We start from the raw sequence: 26,545 nt of genomic DNA on the forward strand, positions 1-26,545 counted from the left end.
ATTTACTTGAATAATTAACCTGCTGTTTCTGCTACCCACTCACCTTCTAAATAATCAAGTACAAGTCCCCCATATGCTGCTTCTGCAATCCTTTTCAAACTCACTCACCTTCAAAATAATTAAATCACACCCATATTCTGTTACATCCATGGCCGACATCACGGATAAAACCACCATTATTAACCCACCCAGCACCGTTCTGGCTAAGTATCACAACGCTATCGAATGCAAATGATGCAACTCAACATCTCCAACTTCCCCCCTCCAAATGATCATTATTCTCGCAATACAATTCTATAATCTTGGATTTGGGATACGAGAACTGAGACTTCAGAAACCCCCACCTCACTAAGCAAGCTTTCCCTACTACTACTACCTCTCTTTATCTTTCGAGGAAAAGAAAGAATAGAAATGCCATCAACTATTCATCCCAGTAGTCTTCGACAATCCGTCTCTCTCACGCTCTTAACTCAAAAAGGAATATAATCAACAAACATAGAAATACTGCCAGGAATTACATCATGCAAGACGTGTTATCATGCGTGTGAGATGCACAACATAAACTGTGGCAGCGAAAAACCCCCCAAGGCCAGATACCCAACATGGGGCCGTCAAATACACAGCAACCAAACTGCAACTACTTGAAGAGCAGAGGAGTAGAATGCAGAAAAAGGCAGGTAAATTTCTTAGGGCCCAAGACCGGGGACCTATAGAGCAGATTTCATTTTTTATTTCGGCGCAAAAAACAAAAAGCAACAAAAAATGGGGGAAGAACAAAAAAAAAAAAGAAGCAGCAAAGATAACTAAACCACAAAAGAAGAAAAAAAAAACGCATTAAAGAACATGGATATAGAAATTGTCTCAATGTGTACTTTCAGGAGAATGATGTATCCGACTTATAATAACCGACTCAGACTCATTTGACCCAGGCATTAAATCCCCAGATGCCTTGGGGAAGCCATCCTTAACTAATAATGGACCACATATTGCGTCACCGAACCCCTGCCCCTCTTCAGCACAATTAAAAGAATTACTACCTTTAATCTTGCCAATCTCATCCGTGTTATGTCCATCAATAGGTAAAACTCTGGCAGCATTCGGCACATCTTCGGGAGTCGTCACAAAATCTCCCCCTGGACCTTCTGAATCCACCAGATTGGATGACAATCCATCCATCTTATCACCACTGAAAAAAATCATGGACTTTTTTGGTATATCATGACTAAGGGCTTGACCTGAAAATTCCAACTTCACGTCAGGGGCATGAGCATCAACATCCACCTCCTGGCAGGGAGAAACATCTGAATTTTCAGGAACTTGGACAGTTTCATCCGGATTCTTCGGCATATCAGCAACTGGAACAGTTTCATCCGGATTCTCCGGCATATCAGCAATCGGAACAGTATCATCTGGATTCTCCTGCACATCTGCAATTGGAACAGTTTCCACTTTTGTCTCATCCAAGTTCATCATCTGCACACGAGACGTTTCCGCAGGGCGTTTTGATGTTTGCTCTTCTACTATGTCCACATTATTATTAGAAAATTGCTCCTCTTTTTTGGATGCTGCAATAACATCTACGATTCTGCCATTTGAGATTGAAGAGCCGCTAAACCACTCTCTCTGTTTCTTATAGATGTCCATGGCTCTCTGCAAGTAATACATAAAGATGATCAGCTGTCAGAATTGGCTCTTCATAATCATCCATGAAACTCGATCGTCTAGAAAACGATCTAACAAATAAAATCAGATAACAATTTCTGCAGTTATTCCAAACCATGGTTGAAATAACATTCAACACATGTAAAATAAATTGTTGAGAAAATGCTTAATAGCAACATCAAACCCTAAATAAAGGAACCAAGTCTAAGAAGGCATTCACCAAGCACTTTTTACACTATAGTTTACAGTACCATATGTACTTCATACTGAAGTTCTAAAATCGCCTTATTCATAAGTATGGTACGGTAATTTCTCATTCAAGAACATAAATAATTTCATCCAAGGAATTAAACCATCGATCCAAGTAGCCAAACCCCTCTTCAGTGAAAGCATTTAAATATATAAAAAATACACAACTTACTGCAGGAAAAACATGAGCAGAGAAAATTGGATGTGCGCATGTATCCTGCTCCAAGTTAATTAAGAATAGTCCGATTATTTTCATAAAGCAAAACTACAGAATACAAATTTTCATTGATCTCCAGAATCTCAAAATGAATCCAAATGCAACATAATTTGTGCTATAAATTGCAAGTAACATTCGTCTAACTGATCATACCTGAAAAACAGAATCACTTGTTATGGGGAAAAGTGAGGAATTCAACAAGGTACTGGAACTCTTTGGTATAGCTCTTGCACCATCCTGTCACATAATAAACAATTTAAGAAATTACGGAAGAGAACAAGTAGAAAATCACAAGCAAGCTAGAGAGATAGAAGAATGATTCTCTACCTTCAAATTTACTAGCATTGCAGCATCTGCATCAACTGTAGCTCCGTGTTCTATGTTGAGCAAGCTTGTAAACTGGTTATACAACTCTGGATCAGCAAGTTCAATCGAAATGTCCAGCTTGGAAAGATAAGAATGGTAAAGATAAGTAGCATTGTCAGTACTAGACAGTTTTGGAGGAGCCACTTTCTCATGGATAGTTTTAGTTGATGGGTTGGAAAGCTCTTTTGTTGAGGGAATAACAGCTATTTTTGTTTCAACAGTTTTTGCTGCAACCCCAAGATGAATATTTTCATTCTGTGACCTCTGACCTCCCTGTCCAGCTGAAATATCATCCACAGGAGCTTGTGCTGGAAAATCCTCCTTCAAGGATGTTGAAGGCAAATCCAAATTTACATCACCATTTTGCCCTTTCCAAATGTCTGCATTGCTTTCCCACCCTCGACCATTAATCGGATGCCTATTTTGGTCCCATTCTGAGCCCCCATATATGTGTGCCTCATCCCTAAATACACCATTATTTCCATCCCATCCATGCATGTGAGAAGGCCCTGACCCATCCATCATATTCTGCCATCCAAGAGGACGCAAATGAGCAGAAAACCTGTCAGCTTCAGAAATATGATAAGGAATCCCAGGGTGGTTAATTTCCATTGAAGGTCTGACTCCAAACAGACGAGGAGATGGAAACTGTGGCATCATGGCTTGGTATCCATGAGGTGGCCCATGTTGGAAAGGGATGTAGCCATTTGGCACGGGTGAAGACCAGTTTGGTGCACCTCTCCAAGCATTTCCTTGCCCTCTTCCCAAATTGGGATCACCACCCCTCATATAGCGCTTACCGGTGTTAATTCTACCATCTTCTTCCAGAGAACCTAGGAAAGAAGGGCTCCCAACTCCGCCCCTAAAAGCAGATGATGGAGGAAGCAAAGTGGAGTTGCTCTGACTATTCCTATTGTAAAAGGATGAATCAACTGAAGTTGTCTCATCTAATAGAGACTTTTCCAGAGGTAGATCACGACTTGTTCTTTCATCAGCAGAAGACATATCTCTTGCACCCATAGAAGCACTGCTCCTCCTCCCCGACTCTTCAATGTCAAGACTCCGTCTAACACTAGATCTGTTCATATATCTGTTGCGTTCAAGACTTGTTGACGAGGGAGATCTATCCATCACACCCATGGGTGATGCTTTAGAACTTGAAGACCTTTCTAGTGACAACTCTCCCAGATGGCCATCATCCATTTTAGTTGATTTCTCAGAGGATCTGTACTTGGACACTCTATCTGATGATCCTGGCAAATTAGTAACCTCTCTTGAAGAAGTTGACTTGGACCTCTGTTCTATCACAGCATCTCTGTACTTCAATTCTTCTTGTTTAAATTGCCTGCAACAGAAAAGAGTAAATATTTATAAATAAACCAACACCATCATTATCCCAAATTTGAACGGCTTTCAGGATCCATTGTGTACCGATGGGGATCTGACCGAAACTTTAGATAAGTCAATTTTACAAGTTTCAGGTCAATCAATAACTAGAAAAGGGAACTAAATATTTTATCCTACTAAATAAACAAAGGCCAGAGTTGTAGGTAAAGTTGTGAGTTAAAAGGGGAGCCTTGTCAAGCACAGAAGTACATAGGCATGTGAAAGCATTTGCCAACCAGGAGCATAAGTCTCCATAATGATAGAAAAATAAAATATATTACATAAATGTAATATATCAGTAATTACAATGAGAAGTTTACTCTGTAAGTGAAAACATGTAGCTTCCTATAAACTGTAAGGTCATTATATGGATCAGCATGCATATACTGAGACGAGGAAGATACAAGGATAGGGAAAAAGGTCTGCATGTACTGTGCAGTCTCCAAGATGATAGAAAATAAATATATTATATAAATGCCATATACCACTAATTACAATGAGAAGTTTACTCTGGAAATGAAAACATGCAGCATATAAACTGTAAGGTCATCATATGGATCAGTATGCATATACTGAGAAGGGGAAGATACAAGGATAGGGGAAAAAGGTCTGCATGTCCTGCAGCCACTAAATTCAATATGCATTAAAATTAATATCCTATATTAATATATTTCTGATAAATGCATGCTGAAACTTTTTACAATCACTGAACAGTCTTATTCAAACTTGCCAAAAACAAAAAAAAATAATTCATACGTCAGCAAAAGAAGAAGAAAAAATCATCTTCCAAATGATTGGGACCTGAAGATAAAACTATCCATAACAAAATTATAAAGCCTCATAGAACAAATCATATAGATACTCCATTTTCTTTTCAAAAAAATTTAGAGCATGCAGATACCTATATTCATCTGCAGCCCCATGGGAACTGGTGTTAGGAGAGGCCCTCCTCCTATTACTATCTGAGTGAGCTTGGCGTGACTGAGACCTTCCTCTGTCAGTATCAGAGTCAACTCTATTGCTGCTCAAAGATTTCTTTTCCATGTCAAGATAAGATGTTTTGCCACCTCTAGCTCTAGCATCATTGTGATCATCATGATCTTCAGGTGATCTCTTCCTTCCCCTGCTATCTTTGTATCTAGCACCTCGGTCATCCACGTGTGCACCATCATAATCAAGATTTCTCTCACGGTTGCGGTCGCGGTCACGCTCTCTATCTCGGTCACGATCCCGCTCTCGTTCACGGTCTCTATCCCGATCCCAATCCCAATCACGCTCACGGTCATAATCATGGTCCCGATCCCGATCACGCTCTCGATCTCTATCATGGTCCCGATCTCGGTCACGCTGATAGCTTTCATGATTATGGTCCCGGCCAAGATCATAATCACAATCATGATCATGCTCTCGCTCACGCTCGCGATCACCATCTTGAGGCTTATATTTCTTTGTTTTAATTTCTGCAGTATCTTTATCATCCCTTAAGTGTTTATCATCAGACCTGCTGTTATTGTGATCTTTTACAGTATGCTCATCTCTTTGCTTGTCATCTCGATGCCTACTTTCCCTGTCAACATCGTCACGGTACTTAACTCTATATTTCTCGTCCTTATGCTTCTCATCTTTCAGCCTTCCATCCTTGGCAACATCCTCCTTTGAGGAAAGACGTCTGTCATTGTTGTCCCCGATATCATTCTGATGCTTATCCCCATCACCAGATCCATCCCGTTTTCTCCTATTTCGTCTATCAGGAAGGTACTCTGAATCAGGACTTTGCAATATGTCACGTGCATTCAAGTCTGCATGAAGACAATTCAAAATTTTAATGGATGCTTCAGTATAGGAATAGCTAATATCAGAAAAAAGCCACTGACTCAATAATCTCATTAAAAAGAGCTTTGATATCATAACTAAAGAAGATTCCACCAGTAAAAGAGCAAGGATTATGGAAAAGGGAGAAAATAGAATTTTCCAGGAATTCCTACAGAACTAACAAAAGCATGTATTAGGAGTTAAAAAGTAGAAACAGTAATCAAATTATACACATAAAATTCTGACAGATGCTTAACCTGAATCTATTGGTTTGACTTCTTTCTATACCTCCAATAGCAAGAACTCCAAAAATTACATGCAGATATATCCAAGCATATTAATTAAAATTATTGGTCAATAATGAGTACAATTGAAAGCCGATATTCAAGAAATATCTAAAATCGATACTGCATTACAAGACTCCACCAGTTCCATACATTTTAACAGCTATAATAAAATAACCTACATGGGGGGCAATGGGGCACTTGCTCCACCTGCCCCCTGAATTTTTTGTGTATTCTACTTTGGTTCCTGTACTTTGGCCACAGATAAAATAAATGTTTTGCCCACACTATTTGTTGTTCTACATATTTGTCTTCTTTTTTTGTTATAGAAAGGAAAAAAAATTTGCCCACCAAATACATATTCTGGATTCACCCTAATCATATCAAAATAAATACCTAGTCTTGTATGGCTCTTACTGGAAATAAGAACATTTGATGAACCTTTTAATAAACTAGTAAGTCACGACATGCTCATTTATATACAAAAATATGAATCTTCAGGCATACTTCAATCATGCTGTTACAATAACAGATGAAAGTCATCTCATAAATAGGAAAAAAGGGAAGATGAGACCGCCTCAAAAACAACATAAAAGGAATCCATATAAGACAAAAGTGCAGAAGGCACTCCATGAGTACAACCAGATCAGCAGTGAATAAGTCATCAAGATAACAAGGTACTAAACTCCATATAAGCAATGAAACATATAACATCTGCTTATAGCACAGGAGCTGCCATGTCAAATAGACCAATGAGCCATGCCATACCAGGAAACCATATATAAAAGAAAAACTGTCATCACGAGGCAATTGATCATTTTTTTTAAAGATTCCAGAAAGAATTATAATCACTGTATTCCCATTTAATACCAAGTGACACTGACAGCTAAAGAAAAAATATTAGCTCATCAAACAAGAAAAGATCACCTAAAGTAGTGAAGTAGCTAATCTTGAAAAGAATCTAAGCAATTTATTAGTAACGTAATTGGATGACATCAGACATCAGCACTTAAGACAGACTCTAGATATCCGCTACCCAGGGATTGTGAAGAATTAATTTTCTTACATGAATCAACAGTCAACACCATGTGTATTTGTATAATTTATTCTACTAGCATCAAGAAATAGATTACAAGGCTATTAGTTGCAAAGAATATTGCAAACAGAAAAAGAAATTCCTCAACAGTTAAATTCCTGTTCCCTAGCCATGCTGAAAATTAAGATTTTGTTTCACTTCTAGAACTCACATTTCTTTGTCATTTCAACATAGCAAATGAGTCATTAAATGAATCACATAACAATAACCAATGAAATCCCATTGCCTATAGTTTCCAAAATACTACTACAGGGCTTATTCTGGTGGTTATCTGTAAATGTTAAATATAAGCCTGTAGCAACTAAATATCCTCAAGGAAAAGCTCTAACAATTACCGTGAGCTCGCATCTCACCATGGCAAAAGCAAAACACAACAATCACAACAACCTAACACATACATGTTATAGTACAAACATATGCACAATAAATGATCACAAACCAATCAAACCAACAAATCATCAATTAGTTACCTTACCAGTTTTATCAGAAACTTGTTTCACTACACGCAAATCATCACCATCAATCAATTTATCACTCTTCCCTTCCTTACCTCTCCTCTCTTTCTCCCTCTCCTTTTCCCTATCTCTCTCCCTTTCAATCCCACCTTCTCTCCCCTCCTTTCGACTACTTGATTCCCTATGTTTCCCCTCACTCTTTCCACTGCTCTTTTTTACTACTTCCTCAATCTCAACATATGCTTCTCCTCCTGCACTCTCATCTCTCCTTCTACTCTTTGATTCACTTGACTTCTCTTTCAATTTCTTTGTCCCTTCGCTTCTATTATTATCAGCATCTCCTCCACCATTCCACCTATCACTCACTCCATCCTCCACTCTCTCTTTCCGCCGTTTTGCCGATGAAGAATATTCCTCTGAGTAGTCTCCATTTCCCGTGTCTTTATTATAGTCTTTATTAGACTCGAGTTTTCGCTTTTCACCAGAAGCAGACTCCTTAAGAACCTTGACACTGGTACTCTCTTCTTTACTTTTTCTATCTTTTGAACTCGTATCCTTTTCGGAATCAGAATAGTCCCTTGCATCTCTCGAACTATGTTTACTCGATTTGTGGCGTGAACTTCTCGGCATCACTTCAAAACCCTAACACTGCGAATCTGAAACACCCGAATCGAGATTGAAACCCTAACACTGAAAGCCAAGTAAAATTCTAAATCAAAACCCCAACTCTAAACCACCGAAGAACCGAATCTGAATCAGCACTCACTAAACCCTAAATAAAAACCCTAGCGAACATTTAAATTGACCGGAGAGAAGAGATCGACGGCGGCGAGTGGAGATGAGTAGGTATAACGATGGGATCGTAAATTAAAAGAAATTACGAAAAGGCCGGAAAGGAATAGGTGGACGCTATAGGATACGTCGGGGATAAATGTGGAAGAGTACTTTAAAAAGCGATGGTGGAAGCAGAGAAGCAAATACAATTTTCTTTTGGGTTTTGTTTTTTTTTTTATCGGTGGCAATGAGACCCGGAGACGACTTGGATATAATTTGCGTCGGCAAGACGAAATTGCCCTTAGTAGTTCAATGTTATTGCGATCTTGTACTTTAATATTAGGGTTCTGTTTGGCTCTTAAAATACAAATACAAATACAACAACAAAAACCAATCATGGTTTGGTGATTGGTATGCGTTGCTTGATCCAGTAAGGGAGTGACACGTGGGTAGAAATCAATGTGAAGGGCAAACTTCAAGTGTATCCAAGACCAGAAACAGAGATGTGGGTTCAGCAGTCTGATTCCAGTAATATGGTGAATGATTATAAATTGAAACTGGCTATGGTCCTGTCCAGTATATCTACAATAATAATAAAGATACACGCGTGTGTTTATCTGTTTGTGCTGTTCATTTTGAAGTTAATTTACAATCTTGGCTTCGTCTTATACAGAATCCAATCCGATCTTTTCCATATGTTACTGTCTTCCAAATCTTGAATTTGTCTTTTTATCTCTTTCTTTGTTCGTAATAAAGGATTGCAGAGCAAATGATGATGCAACATAATCTTCGAGATTCCATGCATGATATTTTTCTATTGTTCAAAAATTGCCAACCCTTTTTTAACAGGTCTGTGTACATGTTCTTAGGGTTTTTCTTTTGGGGCTGATTTGATTGATATTTATTTTTTAAGAATTTTTTGTAGCTCTTTAGTTAATTAGCTACCAAGTTAGCAGAGAAGCTATCATGACCAAAAATAATAGTGTACTAAAAAATTAGATCTGAATAATCTCCTCTTATTTGACAAAACTTCCCAGGGAGTATTTGACATTTTGTGGCTTGCGATTGCATTAAATGACCATTGAAGCATCTGATTCCAGAACAACAATCAAGAATCCAACAGTCTCCCTGTCTCTAATTGCTATTAAAATTCAATACTAATTAAGAGCTATGAGTGGACATGCATGACCCAGCCGATTCTGCACATTCTTTCCACACTGTTGCGTTCCTGAGGGCATAGTTTGTTACCTTTTAAACAGCTAAGGGTTCCTGGCCTTCCATGACGTCGCTCGTGCATGACTCGATTTTTTATTTCATCGTAATTGTTATTTCTTTTTGTTTTAGTCACGTAAATGAGTAGTGGTTTTTCATTTTATCTGTTGTTTATCTTCTGTAACATCAATTTTCACGGGCAAATACCCAATAAAAATGAAACTTCTAAATCTCATATGATGAAGCAATGCTTAATCAAGCCATTTCAATGTAGAGGCTAGTGCATAACTTTCTTATGAACAAACCCTAATTCAATATGCAAATGGATTAGCTTTCAATTATAAGAAAATGAAAAAGGTAATTCAACAGATTTACACAAATGCCTGAAGCAAAACACCAGGCAAAACCTATAACTTTTATTGAGCTCAAAAATTGTTGGAAGGGATGCCAAAAAAAAAAAAAATACATTTTCCTTTTTGGAAAAAATTACAAACTGTGTATGATTGTGAGATCCCTTATGCATGGGTTTGGGTTAGTGCTCCTTGTGGAGAAACAATGGCTGTGCTGTGTGTATAACCTAATTCATGAATTGCCGACAATTTGGAGCTTTACATAAACAGGGAACTTTAAATTCATCAGGCTCGTCAGGATCAAACAAGTAATCGTACCTGCCAGCAATGCGGAGTGATGGTAAATTTAAGAATTAATATAAAAATGAACTCCAGAAAACTAGAGAGACAGACATACGTTAACTCATCTCCAGCAGATACATTAGTCTTAGCAATTAGGACAATGCGACTTTCATCATCACCAACACTCATGATCCTTGCATAGCAATTTGGCATACACTGTAGCAAAGATGTATATTAAGAATTTTATGATAACAAAATAAGTTATAATGTGCTGTAACTATAAAGGAGCTGGAAAACTTTATTAGCCACACATTGCAGAGTGCCATATTCCACGTGATTTGAGGATACCAAGTAACAATTTCCAAATTTGATCAACAAACAGACATGCATCACTACAGAAGCAGAATGCATGAAGATATAGAAAAATTTTAGGTTAGACAACAATGACTTACTGAATGGTTTATTAGGCGTGCTATGTTTCCTTTGTCAGTGGCATCTACCACTACTTCTTCACTTATCTTGAAAAGCTGTACAAGAAAGCCATATGACAGTTTAATCTCAAATTGAAGGAGGCAGGAGGAAGGACAAAAGAAAGAGAAAAACTGAAGATAAATTAGATACCATAAGGGATAAAATGGGAGGAAAGATCGACAAGCAAGTTCAACTAAGAAAACTCGTCAATATTTACCACCAAAAAAAAAACAGCAACTCTTAAAATTTTCCCTAATGCAGCCATATTAAATTTAACTAGAGACACTTGCATATTAGAAAGAGTAAAGGAGAAATGGTAACTCACATAGCAATCTTTTCCTTCTAATCGGTAGCGTGCCTCCCTAAGATCTGCAATGCTGCGTCTGACCTGTTCACCACGGTATTCAAGGACCTGGTAAAGAGCACATGCTTATTAATATCACCTATAGAGACATAAATAGACTTTCATGCGCACTTGGTTCAATGAAGCAAAATAACATGCCAAAATCCCCCACCCAGACAAATGCAGGCAGGATCATATCTCAGTTAACAGATTTAACATACCATTTCTCCTTCTTGAATGTTCCTTCGTGCAAAAAGGCCCCACCCATGAATCCCAGATCTACCAAAGCAAACTCGATCATTTTCAGTTCTCTGAGGTCATGTGCACAATTGATAAGAAGTTAGAACACATAGAAAGTAATAGTTAAGGAAAGAGAGAATGAATTCAGATTTGCCTGCAAGTGGTAAAGCCTTTCCCTGAAAGAAGAAAAACTTTTGGGCTCCTCAACTACCTGGTGCCAAAAGAAGATGACCATCAATGTTGATACTAGATTGGTTACCCTTGAGCTCCACATCAATAAAAGATAACAATCTCATATAATACTGAAAAGGTGTAGAAGACAGTATCTTTACTCTGAATGCATTCAAACTTTGTATTATGCCTAAAGGATGATTGCAAGGTCCTGTCAATCGGTGAGAAATGGCTTCTTCTTCAGTTCTCTAGCAAATAAAAAAAAAAGAGTAAATTAAATGCTCGATCTTAAAAAAAAACTTTGGATGATGAGATAATTTTATAAGATAGGATAGAAACTTTAGAGAAAGACATATATCTGTTACATATATAAGTCTACGCGAAGCAGGTCGAGAATGTACATCAAGAATATAACATTAACTGTCAAGTGGATCAGTTAACAGGATCCATACATTTTCTTTTGATGCTTGAAAGAGACCTCTGCTAACCCCAATTAGTTTGAGAAAGAAGTTCAGGAGGTACCTTCTTATTGTTGCTTACTCTTTTAAAGACCCGACACCTTGCAGCAGAGAGTGGCTCAGCCTCAGTAGTTTCTTCTGTTGACAACTCTTCAAGTTTCACTCTGCTGGATGAAATTAACCTTGTACCAGCCCTCTTCTTATTTTGAACAAGACTTTTGGCAGAAAACACCCCAACAGGAGTCTGTATGATCAAAACTGTGTCTGGATTTGGAGCCCTATAGCAGAAAGACAATCGTGAGCAAATGCATATGAGTTAAAGGGAGTGATAAACTTCCTCGTCGCATATGAGAACTCTGTACCTGTGATATGCACAATAAGAAACCATTTTTGTAGTCTGCCTCCCATTTTTCTCCAAGCAGTGCAACTATAGGTTAAATGACAGATAAACAATTAAAAATTGCCAAGATTTGGAAGAACCTATCAATGCGAAGCATTTACCAGAAGATAACTAGCACATTAATTTTATAAGAAAGCACAACAGCTGTAGCATCAGGAATTGCATATGAGGAATAAGTTAACTTACCTCCATGCGATATCCTGCCCTTGAAGCACACATTGCATGGTAATAAGTGGAACACTTGCTACACTGAGTGCAGGAACCGTGAATTTGCTTACAAATGACACAAATCTGAAGTTCGTGGCAGTTTAAAAAAAAATCAGAATGCATAATAAATTCTGATCTAATGCAAAAGAGTTAATAACCTAAATGATGCATCTGAACATGAAAATGGAGATTGCAAAAAGAAAACAGAGCTTACAACTGATAATGGCATGTTGCATATAAATATACTCATAGGCTATTGTAAGAACTTATGGGGAAGTTACTTCTATCATACAGCTAATTTAATGAAATAAAAATATACTTAGAGAATCTCTCTTTTTTCTTTCATTCTCTAAAGAATTAAGAGGCAAAGAGAACTTGAAACCAAGACAAGAAAAAAGGGCCAAAATTATAGCTTGCAGAATCACCACCTTCAATTTATGCACCACAGTTTATTGTGTCCATTAGAATAACACTTTAATATCATACAGGAGATGTACTAGTGTATATAAATTTGAACCTTGAGTGAATTAAACTTCAAAGCTGTAAACCAGTGATGATTAAAATGAATACTCTACCTTTACAAAAGAATTTGATGGGATGCTTAAGATACCAAGAGCAGGCTCCATCTTTTCATCACTTGCAAAGGATACTTCAGGCTGAAACCAAGCACATGTAACATGAACCCATAATGTCTCAACATCAGTCGGCTTTAGAGCACCACCTAATAATTCAGAAAATTAAGTATGATGAGAACTAAAGGCAAGAAGACAACCAGTTATATAATTTTTTGTGAATGTATTAAAAATCCATGCTTGGTAGTAATGCATATCTGACAACCAATAGAAAAGAAACCCCTGGCCAGGAGCTCCTAAACCACATTATGGAGAGGAGAGGTATGATTATACATGAGATCATGAGATATAATTGTTCAACAATTCAAGCATCAATTGTCCTATAATTGTTAAGCAATCATTTGTCTTGATAATTAGCATTGAACCTGAAATTCAATAAAAAGAGATCCAACATTTGACGACTATGAGTAAATATGATTTACTGGCTGTGTGACATGGCCTATAAACATATATTCTTGTTGTAGTAAGAATTTTCCATCCTATTACAAAAAGAAAATTGTCAGTATTATAAATGAACAAAACAACCAACCTTTCACTGGGCAAAGGCAACATTCCCGCTTAACATCAGGTGTTTCACATGCTTTACAAACCCAGGAAGTGAAGTCCTGCACATTCCTTGCTCCATAGCATTCTTGATGAACTGCTATCTGACACCTGACAGATGTAGAAGTAAATAAGTTGAATTACACAATTTAAATCTATCTCCAACCCACACAAATATCTGTCCAAGGAGCGCAAGTATGCAAGAGAATTGTTATAAGCAGTTTAAACTAAGGTCACCTAGTTGCTTAAATGTCAATATTTTTCCTATCAGCAACACATCGTATCTCATTGTCCTTCATACCAGAAATTGTGTAGGTTAACAAAGTATCACGTCTATAATAAAACCGTAAACTTAGATGAAAAGCCTTCCCTATTGATAATACTTGCAATACCTATTGCAGATGATAATTTTGTTATAGTCCCAGTCTTCAACCCATCTACATACTGCACAACGTTCTGTAGTCCACTTTGCATAAACAGGTTCATATTTTTCTGTGGTGAAAATAGTGACAATAAGTTCATTCAAGAGAAATTCAGATGAAACAAAAGAGGATAAGACAATAATCAGAATGCAATATGCTATGTCAGAAAAGACTTATGCCTTGCAAAAATGCAAGCAACTTCTGCTTTCGCTCTTTAATGGAAGCTCGCTTTGGAGGTTTTGTAGAAACAGCACGTGCGTGCAACTCTGCTAACTGCATCATCTGCAAAGTCAAAAAAGAAGAAATGGAAGTATGAACTTTAAAGAGACATGCACAATAACCAGAGGGATGGCGCACAAACCCATTGTTCTAGTGGCAGCATGGAACCTTTCACCTTAATACTGGTCCTCCAATTTTTAATTTTAGCACCTGTATGGCGTTCCCATTCACTAAGTGCTTGTTTTTCTGGCCCACAGTACCCACATTTGCAGACAACCCTTGAAAGGAGAAGATACATACATAAATGAACTGGAAAAGACTTGAATAGGAAAAAATGGACAAATAAAAAATATTCTCTAGTCTGTGTATAAAGTAGACATCGATGATATAAACAAATTATGGAGGATAACGGTTCTCTATGTTTATATGCACAAATATGTGGGAAAGAAAAACATGACATGGTATCAAGGTCCTTCTCTCAAATTAGCCGACTCTATCACCATTTCTACCTAACAAACAGATCAATGGTTTGCATGTGATACAGTAATTATAAAAGGACAACTCTATTTCTTTACACTTCCATAACATGGATGTAACCTACCACAAATGTTGAGTAACTAATAAATGAATTGACTAAACATGGGTATAACCTAATGACCTAATGAAACGATCAGCACAAGGGCAGCAATAAAAGAAAAGTATAAAAGATTAATTCATGTGCTTTGGAAGTTATAGTTTTGCTTACAGGTGAAGGCTTGGGAAATATATGCCTTCTACCCCTGAACATATGACAGTAACTTTATTAGGCAGTGCTGGTTGACCATTACTTTTGTTCAATCTGTAAGAAAAAAATCAGATATAAATCCATAAAGGAAACAGAATTCCACAATTTAATATTTTGTAAGAACATATAAAGCAACCAGCTTACTTGGATTTTGGCTGCCCTTTCTCTGAATCAGACAATTCAAAACTAAATTTTGCTTTACAAGCAGGGCAGTAATAATCAGTAGCGCCCAGATCCTTCAAGAAGAATCAATAAGTTAGGAGAGTCAGAAACTTTAATTCATGCAATAGAATAGTGACATGAAAATGTTGAGTGCCATGGATAGACCTTAAAACGGCTGTTGGAAATTTTGTCACACTCAGCATGGACCCAAACTTTACAACCATCACAACGCACCTAATAGCAAAGAAGTCCAGAATAAAAATAAATAACAATAACAAAGGGACGTCATATTTTGGAAAATTAAATGAACCACGGCTCTAGAATAACTTGTAGTTTGCCTCACCCAGCTTCCACTGTCTGAATGATTCCAAATCTTCTTGCATATACCACAGTAATGTTTTAATTTTGTTAACTGCAGCAGAAATTCATGCACTTCTTTAAAATGAAGAAACAACACAGAATTTTTTTTCAATATAGCAGAAAAGAATTAATACCACTAAACGCTAAGCCATGGTACCTTGGCACATGTTTTGCACAAGAACTGGCCTCCAGTAATCGAAGATTTCATCTTCTTTGACAATTTAAAAGGCAGGCTTACACCACAGCCTTCACAGGGACGCATGGCTTTATGGTTTCCCAATATTTCCTGCACCAGATAATAAAGCTTATGATTCAGAAAGACAAAAAAAAAAAAAAAAAGAATTTAAAATTTTATTGTTTATGCTGTCATAGGTTTCCTCGTCAGAAGAAAATTAAGACAAAAGGCACTACCAGTTTACTAAGCAAGATTTGTTGCGCAGCACCCCAACCAATGAATTACCAAAGGTACAAATAGCAGGGGCATGTTCCAAAAGGAAGAGTGGGAAAAAGTACAAGAACGAATATAGAAGCCAAGCATCTTTTATTGGCTTCAGTCTTAAATGAGTTAGTTTTAGGAACAAATTCCCAAAGCGGAGAGGGGAGAAGTGTCTTCTAGAATATGTTTCAACAGAATTCCTGCACTGCTTTTAAGTTCCAATGTATCTAGCTCTGACTGCTTCCAGGTTCCCCCCACAATCTCAAAGATTTGTAAGAAGTAACAATGAGACTGGCCTCTCTAACATTCTATTCTTCAGTCACCAAAGAAGCATAATGTTTAAACCACAAAATCAAATCTAGAAATTCCGTATATGGTATTCATGTAATTCTAAGTTCTATTTTGCTAACTTGGTAAAGTCGACTGCCATCAGACCAGATGTCACAGAACAAATCCTTGCATGAGTAGCTTTAACAGAAAGGAAACAAGAAGAGAAGTAGGTATGTTTAGGAAGAAGTGATTGAGAAAAGTACTAAGAAAACTTGCCTGGTTTGGAGAGTAAAACTCCTGATCTTGGTTTGAGCCAGTAGCTTCTTGAAGCCATCTATAAGCAGACTCGTCAAATGTTGGATTCCCAGCTGCCATGTTTATATCCTGCATCAGCTTCTCTGTGAACCCCTGTTCTGCCAGAAATGCCTCCTCGATTGCCATCTGGAAATCACTGGGCTTACTCTCCAACAATGCAGCCTGGTCCTGGAACCTATGAAATAAAAACCTCAGTTAAACAAGTCTCAAATCCCACGCAAGCAAACTCAACTCAATATCAACAACTACAAGAAACATACCTATCTACAAAATCCATAAATGGAAAGATCATCCCCCGTCTAACCCAAGCATAATCCTGCAATGATCACTCAGAGCAGCATAATTAATGCTCACAACTCACATCCTTCCAAAATAACACTATCAACACAAGCTTCATAAACACAATTAAACTATCAATATTACCCTTTGATTCTCATTCCCAGAGTGACCGAAAAACATAACACAAGCAGCATCAGGTATACAGGACCGCAGAACTAGTTCCGGTGCTTGTGTCATTGGATCAATGACAAAGGCTGGCCAAAAGGGATCCTTCTTCCCCGACTTAGCCCACACTACATCACCCGAATAGAAATCCTCTGGTCCATACAACCCATCTTTCCTCTCTAGCCTATCCAAGCTACTTAACTCTACAACTGCACACTTGTTGTCGTCATCTTCCACCAATTGCTCGTGTAATGAAGTAAGCGTACTCCATGAGCTCAAGTACTTCTTAAACCCTAATTCTTCTCCTCCATCTTCTTCCTCACACAATGTAGCATATTTACGAGACTTACATCCACCAATTCTAACATTACTTGTACAAATTTTCGGTTTTCGAAAACTAAATTTATTTCTCTCTTTATTTTTCCTACTGAAATTTTTATTATCACATTGAAAATCGTCGTCGTCGTCGTCGTCTTCATCGTCGTCATCTAAACTACAATCACGCTTACTCTCTTTTCTCCAATTCTCAATAACTGAATCATTAAACCGTGAAGGTAATACCTGAACCCGCCCTCTAGATGTCCGTACAAGTGGCGGACGAGAAACCTCAGCCCCACGATTATGAATAATATTATTTGCTCTGGATGAATCTCGACCTTTAAATTTACGCTCCGATTCCACGTCACCAGGAGGGGAGCAAGAAACTCCTGTGCACCAGGAAGTAGCAAAAACCTTCTCGGAGTCAACATTAGAGGAGCGGAGCATTCCACGGAGGCCAACTGGAATTATCCCGGCGGCGACTTCTCCGAGTAGATTGAGAGGATAATAACCGTTTAGTTTCCGTTTCTTTCGAGTTGAAGCGGAGTTCTCGTCGTCTTCGCCAGCTGAGTCGCTGAGTTTGCACCGTTTTACACTCGGCATTTGAGATTTCAAGTTACGCTTGATGATCATTGTCTCAAGATATAGATATATATCGAAAAAAAATTTAATCGAGAGAGAAGATAATTAGACAAATAAAATTAAATCACATGAATTCAATTTTAGCTGTAATTCAGACATTTGACTATAAAGTCCCCCCAATTTCGAAGAGCTAACGTAAACCCTAATTGGGAAAGCCAATTTGCAGGAACAGACAAATCGAAACGATATAACAGAGAAAGAGAGAGACGTTTGGTATAATTCGCCTCTTAAAAAAAGAAAGGGGAGAGAGAGAGAGTTGCTAGAGAATGAATAAAATTACAGAAAATAGATCGAAATTGCAGAGAGGCAAAAAGAAGGAAGAACAGAGATCTAATTTTCCAAGGAGAGCGCTTTCTCTTTCTCTCTCTATATTATTATTATTATTATTCTTTTAATTTTCCTCCTCTTTCTAACTGCTTTCACAGAGTGTAGAGAAAGAAAGGATATACTTCATTGCCAATATACAATAATATAACAAATTGTAATGTGACTGCTACTGCTGCTTCTGCTGCCTATAAAAAAAAAAGAAATTTGAGAAATTGTATATACTGAATTGAAATAAGAAGCTCTCGCTCTCGAAATTTTATTCGTTTAGAGAGAGAAAGGGGGGTCGGCGCTATCCATCTTGTTATTGTGCGGAGTGAGTGAATAATTATGGTGTGGTTACGTGGTGTGCGTAATGGGTACAACAGGGCTAACTTTGCGCTTGACGTGTTTTTTTTAGGTTAATTTTTGTGTTTTTATTATTATTTTGAGTCTCTGCAATTCTCAGAGAACTGAAGAATTATCAACTGTTATGCTGATGGATTGAGGTGTGAACTATTCATGCTGCATAATTCTGTTCCAATAAAGTGGGAATTCCTTTTTTTTAATTTTTCCAATTTGTTCTGTCGATAGGGTGGTGTAAATGTAATAATTAGGTTCATAGTTTTTTCCATTATTTGTTTCTGCAACTCCAGGATGGACAAGGATTTGACCAGAAAGTTCGTAATGCATACATGGCAAGCTGGCATCATCGCTCGAAGAAAAGTGAGAATATTTAGGATGGTGTGGCAACGGCGGTTGCTGTGGCGGTGCCCTGTCGTGGGGGGTTGTTGTCTGGTTTAATTGGTTGCTCATGTAATGGGTTTTAAATTTTGTTTGGTAGAAAGGAGCCACTGTGGTTACACCGATAAAAATTTCCCACCATTTTCTTGGAGGGGTATTTCGGGCAGTTTATTCATCCATTTATAAAATCACAAAACTGGTACGAATTGTAATTTCGATTTTTCTTTTTCTTTTTTTTAAAGAAAAAAAGGTTCTTCATATATGTTTTCATATTCCAAAGTTTTTATCTTACAAACGTTAAAGTGTTTAATTGGTCTAATTAGCAAAACTGTGGTACGTGGGCACAACATTTTTCTGTCCACGTTGTTATGTTCAGAGATCAATCCTTAGAGTAGAGATTGAGGTGTCCTAAGTATATATATAAGGAGGGACATAGTTTGACTTAAAAAGAAACGGTAGCCGGTAACCGGCCACCGAAACAAACGGCGGCTAGACCAGTTGTAAAAACAGTTAAAAATTATAAACCTGGGCTCGAATGATGGTGTGAGTTTTGGGATGAGAAGGGTCTTTGGGCAGACGGATGATAAATGAATTCGTTGACCAGTTGAGTTCCATGGCCTGCAAGAGTTTCATCGAGTTTTTTATTTAATATCTATTTAATGTTTTTTAATAAAAAAGAATAGATTTGATTTGTGGTTATGAGATGAGAATAATGTTTTTTTTTTTTTGCGTTCTTAGATGGAAAAGAAAGATCACTTGTCTCTTGATGCCGCTTCGTTATAGACAGGCAACACAATTTGGTTCTTAGATGGATCTGCTTGGCAAGTATGTTTTTCATTTGGGCATGAAAAGTGGAAAATAGTACTATAGCAACAGAGAAGAGGAAAGAAGAAGATGATGATAATGGGTTATTGAATAATTACAAAAGAAGGGCAAAAGACACAACCTTTTTCCTAGTGGAGCTGGTGTTTTGCTTCCGGCGGTGGTGCCGGCGGAGGAGGCGAAAGGCAAAAGCTAAAGAGTAAAAACAACTGGTATTTTTGTCTTCGTTGAAGTAAAAACAAGCCATAAAAAATGGTGATATAAATGGAAGAAATAATGAATAAAAGCAAAAGCGAATAACCCGGTGGCTATAATTTTTGTCACTTGGCACTTTGAATATGTTCAGACATTGATTTCTGTTTCTGGTACACAGGCATTTTTATTTATTGACCTAATTAGGACATAAGTATGCTTTTTTATCTTGGGGAGTTTTCTACTTCTTTAATCACGACATAAATTCTCTTGTGGTTTGATGCACTTACCAGATATGAGCTCAAGTAGTTTAAAACAGAGAGTCCACTCGGAATAACTTAGTCCTGAGTGAGAACCACGTGGGGTTCACATGTAGATGTAGAAGCCAGCAACAACAGAAAATCAGAGTTGTCAAGCTGCCTATTCAGCTCTTTTCCAATAAGAATGCAGTTTTAGGCAACCATCTATAATTGTTCAAAGTAGTCTTCATCGGATTGGACTTAATCCTATACTAACTGAAAGTGAGTTTACAATTCCAGGTTATTGGTACCGGAGAGACCAGTTTTGCAAGATGGTCAAAGCAGTGCGTGCCAATGAAGGGAGTGAATGTAGTCAACAGGGCTGTTCCTGGCCTTATTTGGCCGCGAAACCAGACTTCCCTTCTTTGTCCTTTTCTTTTTTTCCTTATTCGGATAAAGTTTCATTAGATACGAGGGAAGATTCTTTTTTCGTTCTTGGAATTTAGTATTTTAAAGAGTATATTATGCTAAAGGGAAAAACTTGAATTGAATCGCCTTTAATGGTTAACAGACTACCCGGAATGCATAATTTACTTAATTAAGAGACTGGTGAATAGTGTGATACATGAGCCAGGATAAAATCAAATGATTATTCCTTTCCTAACCAGCCTTACTGGAGAGCAATACATAGCTGTGAATTATGCGGTTCCTAGCAGCGGCAACAACATATCATTATTTTCTTTTCAGCATATTACGGTGACATGATCAGAAATGGTAGGAGAATCACTAGAGAGACTGCAACCAAAAGCCATTTCACAACATACATATGAACAAGTACAATTTTTGTGCTTTCTGCTACCTCTTCTTATTCAACATAACCCTATGTACAACTGTACGTCAGCCAGTTTCGTCTACTTAGGAGGTTATTATAGCAAATAAGAGATCATCTACTGTGCAAGAGTTGGGGAGGGTTCTGGATTATTTAACAACACTTGTTTAGCTTCCATCAAATGTACTCTTCGGACTTATGCTGCTATTGATTTCTTTCATTACTGCATCGCACTAAACTACTTCATTCTGTTCCGTTATTCCTGCATTACTTTAAAGTCATTGCCTCCTGTAAACATCAGAATCTTCAGTCTTGGCAAACCTTCCTCGGACCCTTGGTTGACTGTCTGCAAGAGCCTTCCTGCAAGCATACTGCAATGGACATAACACGAATTTACGTTCCAGTTTCCAGTGATCTATATTTCAATGCAAGTCAAAGACAACAAATGACCAAATCTAGAAGCACGGTAGTTCAGTTATCGTGTTGATGCAGAAAATTAAATCTGCAAAAGCAGTAGAATTACTTTGTTACCTTAATTTTCCTGCCAAAATTCCTCTTTGTCTTCTTATTCCTGTACCTCGAAAGCTTTTCCATACGACCTTCGGCAATGCAGCTGCTGATAATTAATGGCCGGTCAAGGGAAGATTGGATGAGGCTCATATTTTCATTCCCAAGAGTCTGTCATAAAAACCCATTATCAATGACTCAGCCCCATCCTGTGGAAATGGCCAGAAGAATCTAAACAATTCTCAGTCCGCAGACTTCCATCACAAAGCCAATTCATGCTCTGTGTTCAATTGCATAGAAATGTTCCAGTAGAATCTGGTGGTTTATGCCAGACAGACGGTAAAAGGAAAAGAGAAATATAATTGAAAATAAGAGCAACATATATTTCCTTTATAAGAAATTGATTTTGCTCTCCCCTGTAGTCTACGTTTTAATTGGTACAAAAAAATCAATTGCCTTCATAGTGAAGTTGGAGAAACTAGGACGGAGTCAATTATCTTATCAACCAAAAGGTTTGTTTCTGTCCCCGAAAGATTAATTTGAGGCAGAATGGGAGGTTCATCCTTTCATAACTCTGCCTTGAGAAATTCATAGCAGCAGCCTATTACAATCTGCTGAAGTTCTTTATCTAGAAGTATTTAGAAACATTTTTACCACTGCTAATCATTGCACACATAAAAGGATCTCCCTAACCCATCTAAAGAAATTCTAAACAAGAGCACAAACCAAACAAATGGACAAAAAGGCACAAACTCCAAAGGTATAGAGAAATGAAATCAGGATAATAGTAGAAAAGGCAATAGAAAGTAATTCAGTCCAACCTTTATATCTCCCTCGCTGTATGCTCTTCTCATCCCATAAGCAGCTCCAAGATCCATTCCTGAAAATTCCAGAAAATTCGGCTTCACTGCAGCCCCATGCACCCACTCCAAGGAGCTCAAGCATCCTGAGCTGACACTTTTTGGTAATTGTGCATCAGAAAAGTAATTGTTCCCTTGAATCTGGTTTTCAACAGTCCTCACCACAGGAATCTTAATGTCCAGAATCTCTGAAACTGGTATTTCTATGTTTGCTTTTTCCATAAGGTCCTTCTTGCACTCATAGAAAACCTCACTCAGAAGTGGCTCAGTTTGGATTGATTCAATATCTGCCGCCTTCAGTCCTTGTGAGGAGATGACTTCTTCCCCGCATGAGATCATTGAAATGGCTGCTGTCATGGGATCAAGGCCAATAAGTGGCTCTTCAATGATAGGTTCTGGAGCCTTGAATAGATCCCCTTCTCCTCCCAGGTCATATTCTGATATAGTAGAGGTTGGAATCATGTTGCTCTGCATTAAACAATAATGAAACCAGTAATTAACATTACATAAGAAAGTTAGTATGATATGACGTTGACTATAACTTCAACAACTAAGGTTAGCTGTCAGTGTGAGATTCTTAAATAAGCTGTGACGAAGAGCTTAGTCACTGAGAACATATGTGGAGAATGGAAAGCGATGGCATGCAACGTTGCAGAGGTACAAGCTGTAAATATATTCCTTACTCAAGACAACCTAAAAATTAAGACAGTGCCAGAGCAATGCAAAATTAACCTCTTTAATGGCCCAACGGCATCTAATCGTAGTCTGACATTATACCTTATCAAGTGAAGTTAAATGAATGAATTAGCAAGCATATGTTAAAATCCAACCCACCAGCCACCAGACTCTTGGACAAAAAGCTTAACTTATATTCTTTCAATTTCACAATTCTACTTCTACCATGTATTCTTAGTTGATTAAGCTATTTTGTGAGTTCAATTCTATTATTAAGAGAATCATAGGTGATGGACAATCTTTTTTATGATGCAGAATCAAGAACGACTGAGATTAGAAAACACACTCAACTCTGAACTGATGTCATCTTTGAGAAAAATGGCAGAATGAAGATACAAAATGTAACAACCAATATATAAGGAATCAAGTTCCTTTTAAGTTGGCCAAATAAAGATCAAGAAAAGGTTAAAGAGGATAATCTTATTACAAAAAAAATACCCACTTTTAACAAAAGCATGGATCTAAAGCAACTCTAGAAATGGTAATTTTCTCTTTATTTCAGTTATTTTCCCAAGTTAGTTTCCCCACCCAAGATAAAAAGGGGAAGCAGAAAAACCCATAAAATACAAGTGGAGAATACTTTCTCTATTAAGCTTCCTCAACTTTTTCCTTCTTTTTGCCCTCAAAAAAATAAACAAGTACTTTTTATTATGTTATCAACTAGTGAGTGGGGTGGAAAAAAAAAAATAGACATAAAAGAAAACCCAAATATTGATTCACATCAAGCAATTGGAGGAAATAGAGAAAAGCTAAAAGAACACGGAACTTGAGACAGTGCAATCATTTTCCTTTAAGAATACCTCTTTTTCTCTATGCCTTCCGGATCCAATAATGTAAAGAGCATCGGTTTTTTTCCATTTTAGACATTTGGTTTTTCAGGAGATGCTGAGAAACAAGATAACTGTGGGAAACCCAAATCAACTAAACATAAGCTTCCAAGTTTATACTTTTCCCACCATTTTCTAATCAATCAAACAGAGAGGTAGAGGATAGCAAATACAATCAAGGAGTCAAATTCCATGAAAACAAAAATAAATTAAGATCCAGACAATCTGAATTTTGACTTTCAATCAAAACTGTAACTAAAGAAACAAACAAGAAAAGATATTTGAGTTAGATTTTCACTGGAAATATAGATACTCTCGTCATTCTACCCCATTTTTCTCAAGAACCAAACAGATAGTAGAAAAAAAAAAAAAAACAATATTCGATTGCATAGAGACATAAATTGAAATCCCTTAAGTCTTAACTAGCCAAAACCCACTTCAAAATCCACTAAAGAAATGTAGATCAAGGAAACTAACAAAGAGAATAAGCAGAAAGTATAAAGAAAAGGCATATCGCATGCACACAAGCATAGATATAGAGAAAGAGCAGAGTAAAGAGTACCATTAAAGCATTGGTCTTTTGGTAGTTGTAATACTCTTCAAGTTGCTGAATATCAGGAGAGAAATTCTGTAAATAGGGAAACAGAAGTCCACTATCTGCATACATTTCTATAAGATGATAGCAATCACTCGGTTTTCCGAGAACCCAGAGAGAATCTGATGTTGTTTATGAGAAACAGAGAAATGACCTCTTGAGAAACAAGAGCAAAAACAGAGCATAAGCAACACTCAAAAAAAAAAAAGAGCAGAGCAGCCAAAATGCAAGCAAATGGGCAGTAGTACTACTATCTTAGGCCTTTGAATTGATTTAATATGGGACTTGAGAGGAAAGAGAATTTATATATATAATAATCAGGGGTTTTAATTATTAAAATTAAAATGAGATGATGTAATAATATTAGGTTCATAATAAGGACAAAGTGTAAAAGGACACAGTGATATTGTTCCCATGCCTCATACTATCATGCACTTTTGTTTTCCAAAACCTTTATTTAATAATTATTTTTTTTCACTTTATAAATATATGAAACAATTACATATTAAAGATTATAAAAGTAAGAAATGAAGGTCAAGATTTATTCAGTTGAGGTCCAATGACAATGCTATAAGTAAAGTACTATAAACAAACTACAATTAACAATTTAAAAATGTAATAAATAGAATTTTATTATGTGATTAGTATATAAATTTAAGAAAATGAAATCAAAGCACTATTCAAATTAAAATGTGCATCTATTATCAAATCATGTGTGCTAATATTGATGTTTATGTATAGTGTGGGAAAGTGAAGGTTCAGTAATGATATGAAATGGGGAATTGAAAAGGTGAAATGCACCCACCCAATTGTGAGTGCATTTGTGTTTGTGGGCTAGACAGTGATCATCATCATTCATCACACACCATTCACTATATCTATCTCTATCTCATGTCAGAATTTGGGTCCCACTCAGCCATTCTCCGATGCGCGTTCTCACACGCTTTTCACGTGCTTCCCTTCCTGTTCTTGGATTCTCTTTTGGTTTGGCAATTTGCTTGCACCCATACCATAACCAGCTAAAGCTACATTTACTACTGGACAATTTTCAATCTCAAACTATTTTCTTCCGTACAGTTTCACCCCATTCGTTTAGAATTATCTTTTTACTAAGCCGTTTTTCGAAAACTAGTTTTGTGAAAATAGATATTCTTTTAATTATTTATTTACTGAAAACCGTTTTAACATTTTTAAGTATATAATAATCTCTGGATATCTTATATAATCTGAATGGAATAGACGAAAACATTAGCTATAGGAATCCAATTTTTGTGGTTGGATCTCGGGAAAATGTTAAAAACAAGGAGCATAATGCTTTTGTAGACTATTGCTTAGTAGGGTTTCTCAGCTCACGGAATCTCTGGAGTCAACTTTGATCCTTACCAAAAGAGGCAAAGCACAAGTCGACTTGGTTTACACAACCTGGTGCCTCGCCGCATGTAATTTTGAATTTTCCTTGGAAAGAAGCTGCTGCCTGCCGCATGTTCTAATGATATCAGTTTTATTTGTCTGTTTGCATATTTACATGAATGTGTCTCAGTAAAACAAAACCTCTTATCATTTAAATCATGTTAAGAAATAGTTGTAATCTTGTTCTTTTAGTAAACCTTGGTTTAATGTCTGCTCCACTAGTTGAACCTATAATAATTATCACTTGAATAAGTTCTGATCCATTGAATGAATATTAAATGCAGTAATATTTCCATGGTGATATAATTAAGAGTTGGAATGTAATAACAAAGAAGACAAAATCATAAGAAATATTTATTAAAAAAAAAAAAGCATAATAATAAACCACTATATGAGCCGCCATTTCTCTCAATATTTTTTGTTAAAGAAAATTTCCTGGTGCCAGTGCAAATCAAATCATGTATTTATAAGAATATTTTTATGTTATAAAATATATTGAC

General features: G+C 37.0%; 3 protein-coding genes and 1 long non-coding RNA gene across 5 annotated transcripts; 1 reads left to right on the forward strand and 3 right to left on the reverse strand.

The window, feature by feature from the left end:
* Positions 1 to 816: 816 nt before the first annotated feature.
* Positions 817 to 8,562, reverse strand: LOC8274349. Its single transcript, XM_015715654.3, has 5 exons — positions 7,548 to 8,562; positions 4,782 to 5,679; positions 2,456 to 3,839; positions 2,282 to 2,365; positions 817 to 1,650 (listed from the first exon to the last, which is right to left on the reverse strand). Exons 1-5 carry the CDS (start codon positions 8,155 to 8,157, stop codon positions 862 to 864), a joined length of 3,765 nt encoding a protein of 1,254 aa, XP_015571140.3. The 5' UTR covers positions 8,158 to 8,562; the 3' UTR covers positions 817 to 861.
* A 1,321-nt stretch (positions 8,563 to 9,883) lies between these two features.
* On the reverse strand, positions 9,884 to 19,006 carry LOC8274348 (histone-lysine N-methyltransferase ATX4). Of its 2 annotated transcripts, XM_015715849.3 has the most exons (23): positions 17,002 to 18,976; positions 16,839 to 16,894; positions 16,540 to 16,753; positions 15,715 to 15,843; positions 15,541 to 15,609; positions 15,363 to 15,431; positions 15,180 to 15,271; positions 14,997 to 15,089; positions 14,394 to 14,529; positions 14,212 to 14,314; positions 14,003 to 14,102; positions 13,597 to 13,721; positions 13,011 to 13,156; positions 12,415 to 12,519; positions 12,191 to 12,255; positions 11,893 to 12,106; positions 11,532 to 11,618; positions 11,354 to 11,410; positions 11,181 to 11,270; positions 10,942 to 11,028; positions 10,598 to 10,672; positions 10,261 to 10,361; positions 9,884 to 10,181 (listed from the first exon to the last, which is right to left on the reverse strand). In XM_015715849.3, exons 1-23 carry the CDS (start codon positions 17,971 to 17,973, stop codon positions 10,091 to 10,093), a joined length of 3,276 nt encoding a protein of 1,091 aa, XP_015571335.2. In that variant the 5' UTR covers positions 17,974 to 18,976; the 3' UTR covers positions 9,884 to 10,090. The 2 variants fall into 2 exon arrangements, 1 of the variants encoding a protein (XP_015571335.2); XR_007215510.1 differs by lacking the exons at positions 9,884 to 10,181; positions 10,261 to 10,361; positions 10,598 to 10,672; positions 11,354 to 11,410 and having other exon boundaries at positions 10,970 to 11,028; positions 11,411 to 11,618; positions 17,002 to 19,006.
* A 333-nt stretch (positions 19,007 to 19,339) lies between these two features.
* On the forward strand, positions 19,340 to 20,833 carry LOC112533893. Its single transcript, XR_003078234.2, has 2 exons — positions 19,340 to 19,632; positions 19,768 to 20,833. It is a non-coding gene; the product is annotated as an uncharacterized LOC112533893 (long non-coding RNA).
* A 166-nt stretch (positions 20,834 to 20,999) lies between these two features.
* Positions 21,000 to 24,897, reverse strand: LOC8274346 (zinc finger protein CONSTANS-LIKE 16). Its single transcript, XM_002513501.4, has 4 exons — positions 24,603 to 24,897; positions 22,440 to 22,946; positions 21,643 to 21,789; positions 21,000 to 21,482 (listed from the first exon to the last, which is right to left on the reverse strand). The coding sequence occupies exons 1-4, from the start codon at positions 24,705 to 24,707 to the stop codon at positions 21,390 to 21,392; spliced, it is 852 nt and encodes a 283-aa protein (XP_002513547.1). The 5' UTR covers positions 24,708 to 24,897; the 3' UTR covers positions 21,000 to 21,389.
* Positions 24,898 to 26,545: the final 1,648 nt, after the last annotated feature.

This window comes from Ricinus communis, chromosome 4 (genome assembly GCF_019578655.1).
Source record: "Ricinus communis isolate WT05 ecotype wild-type chromosome 4, ASM1957865v1, whole genome shotgun sequence".
In the NCBI taxonomy this organism is placed as follows: domain Eukaryota; kingdom Viridiplantae; phylum Streptophyta; class Magnoliopsida; order Malpighiales; family Euphorbiaceae; genus Ricinus; species Ricinus communis.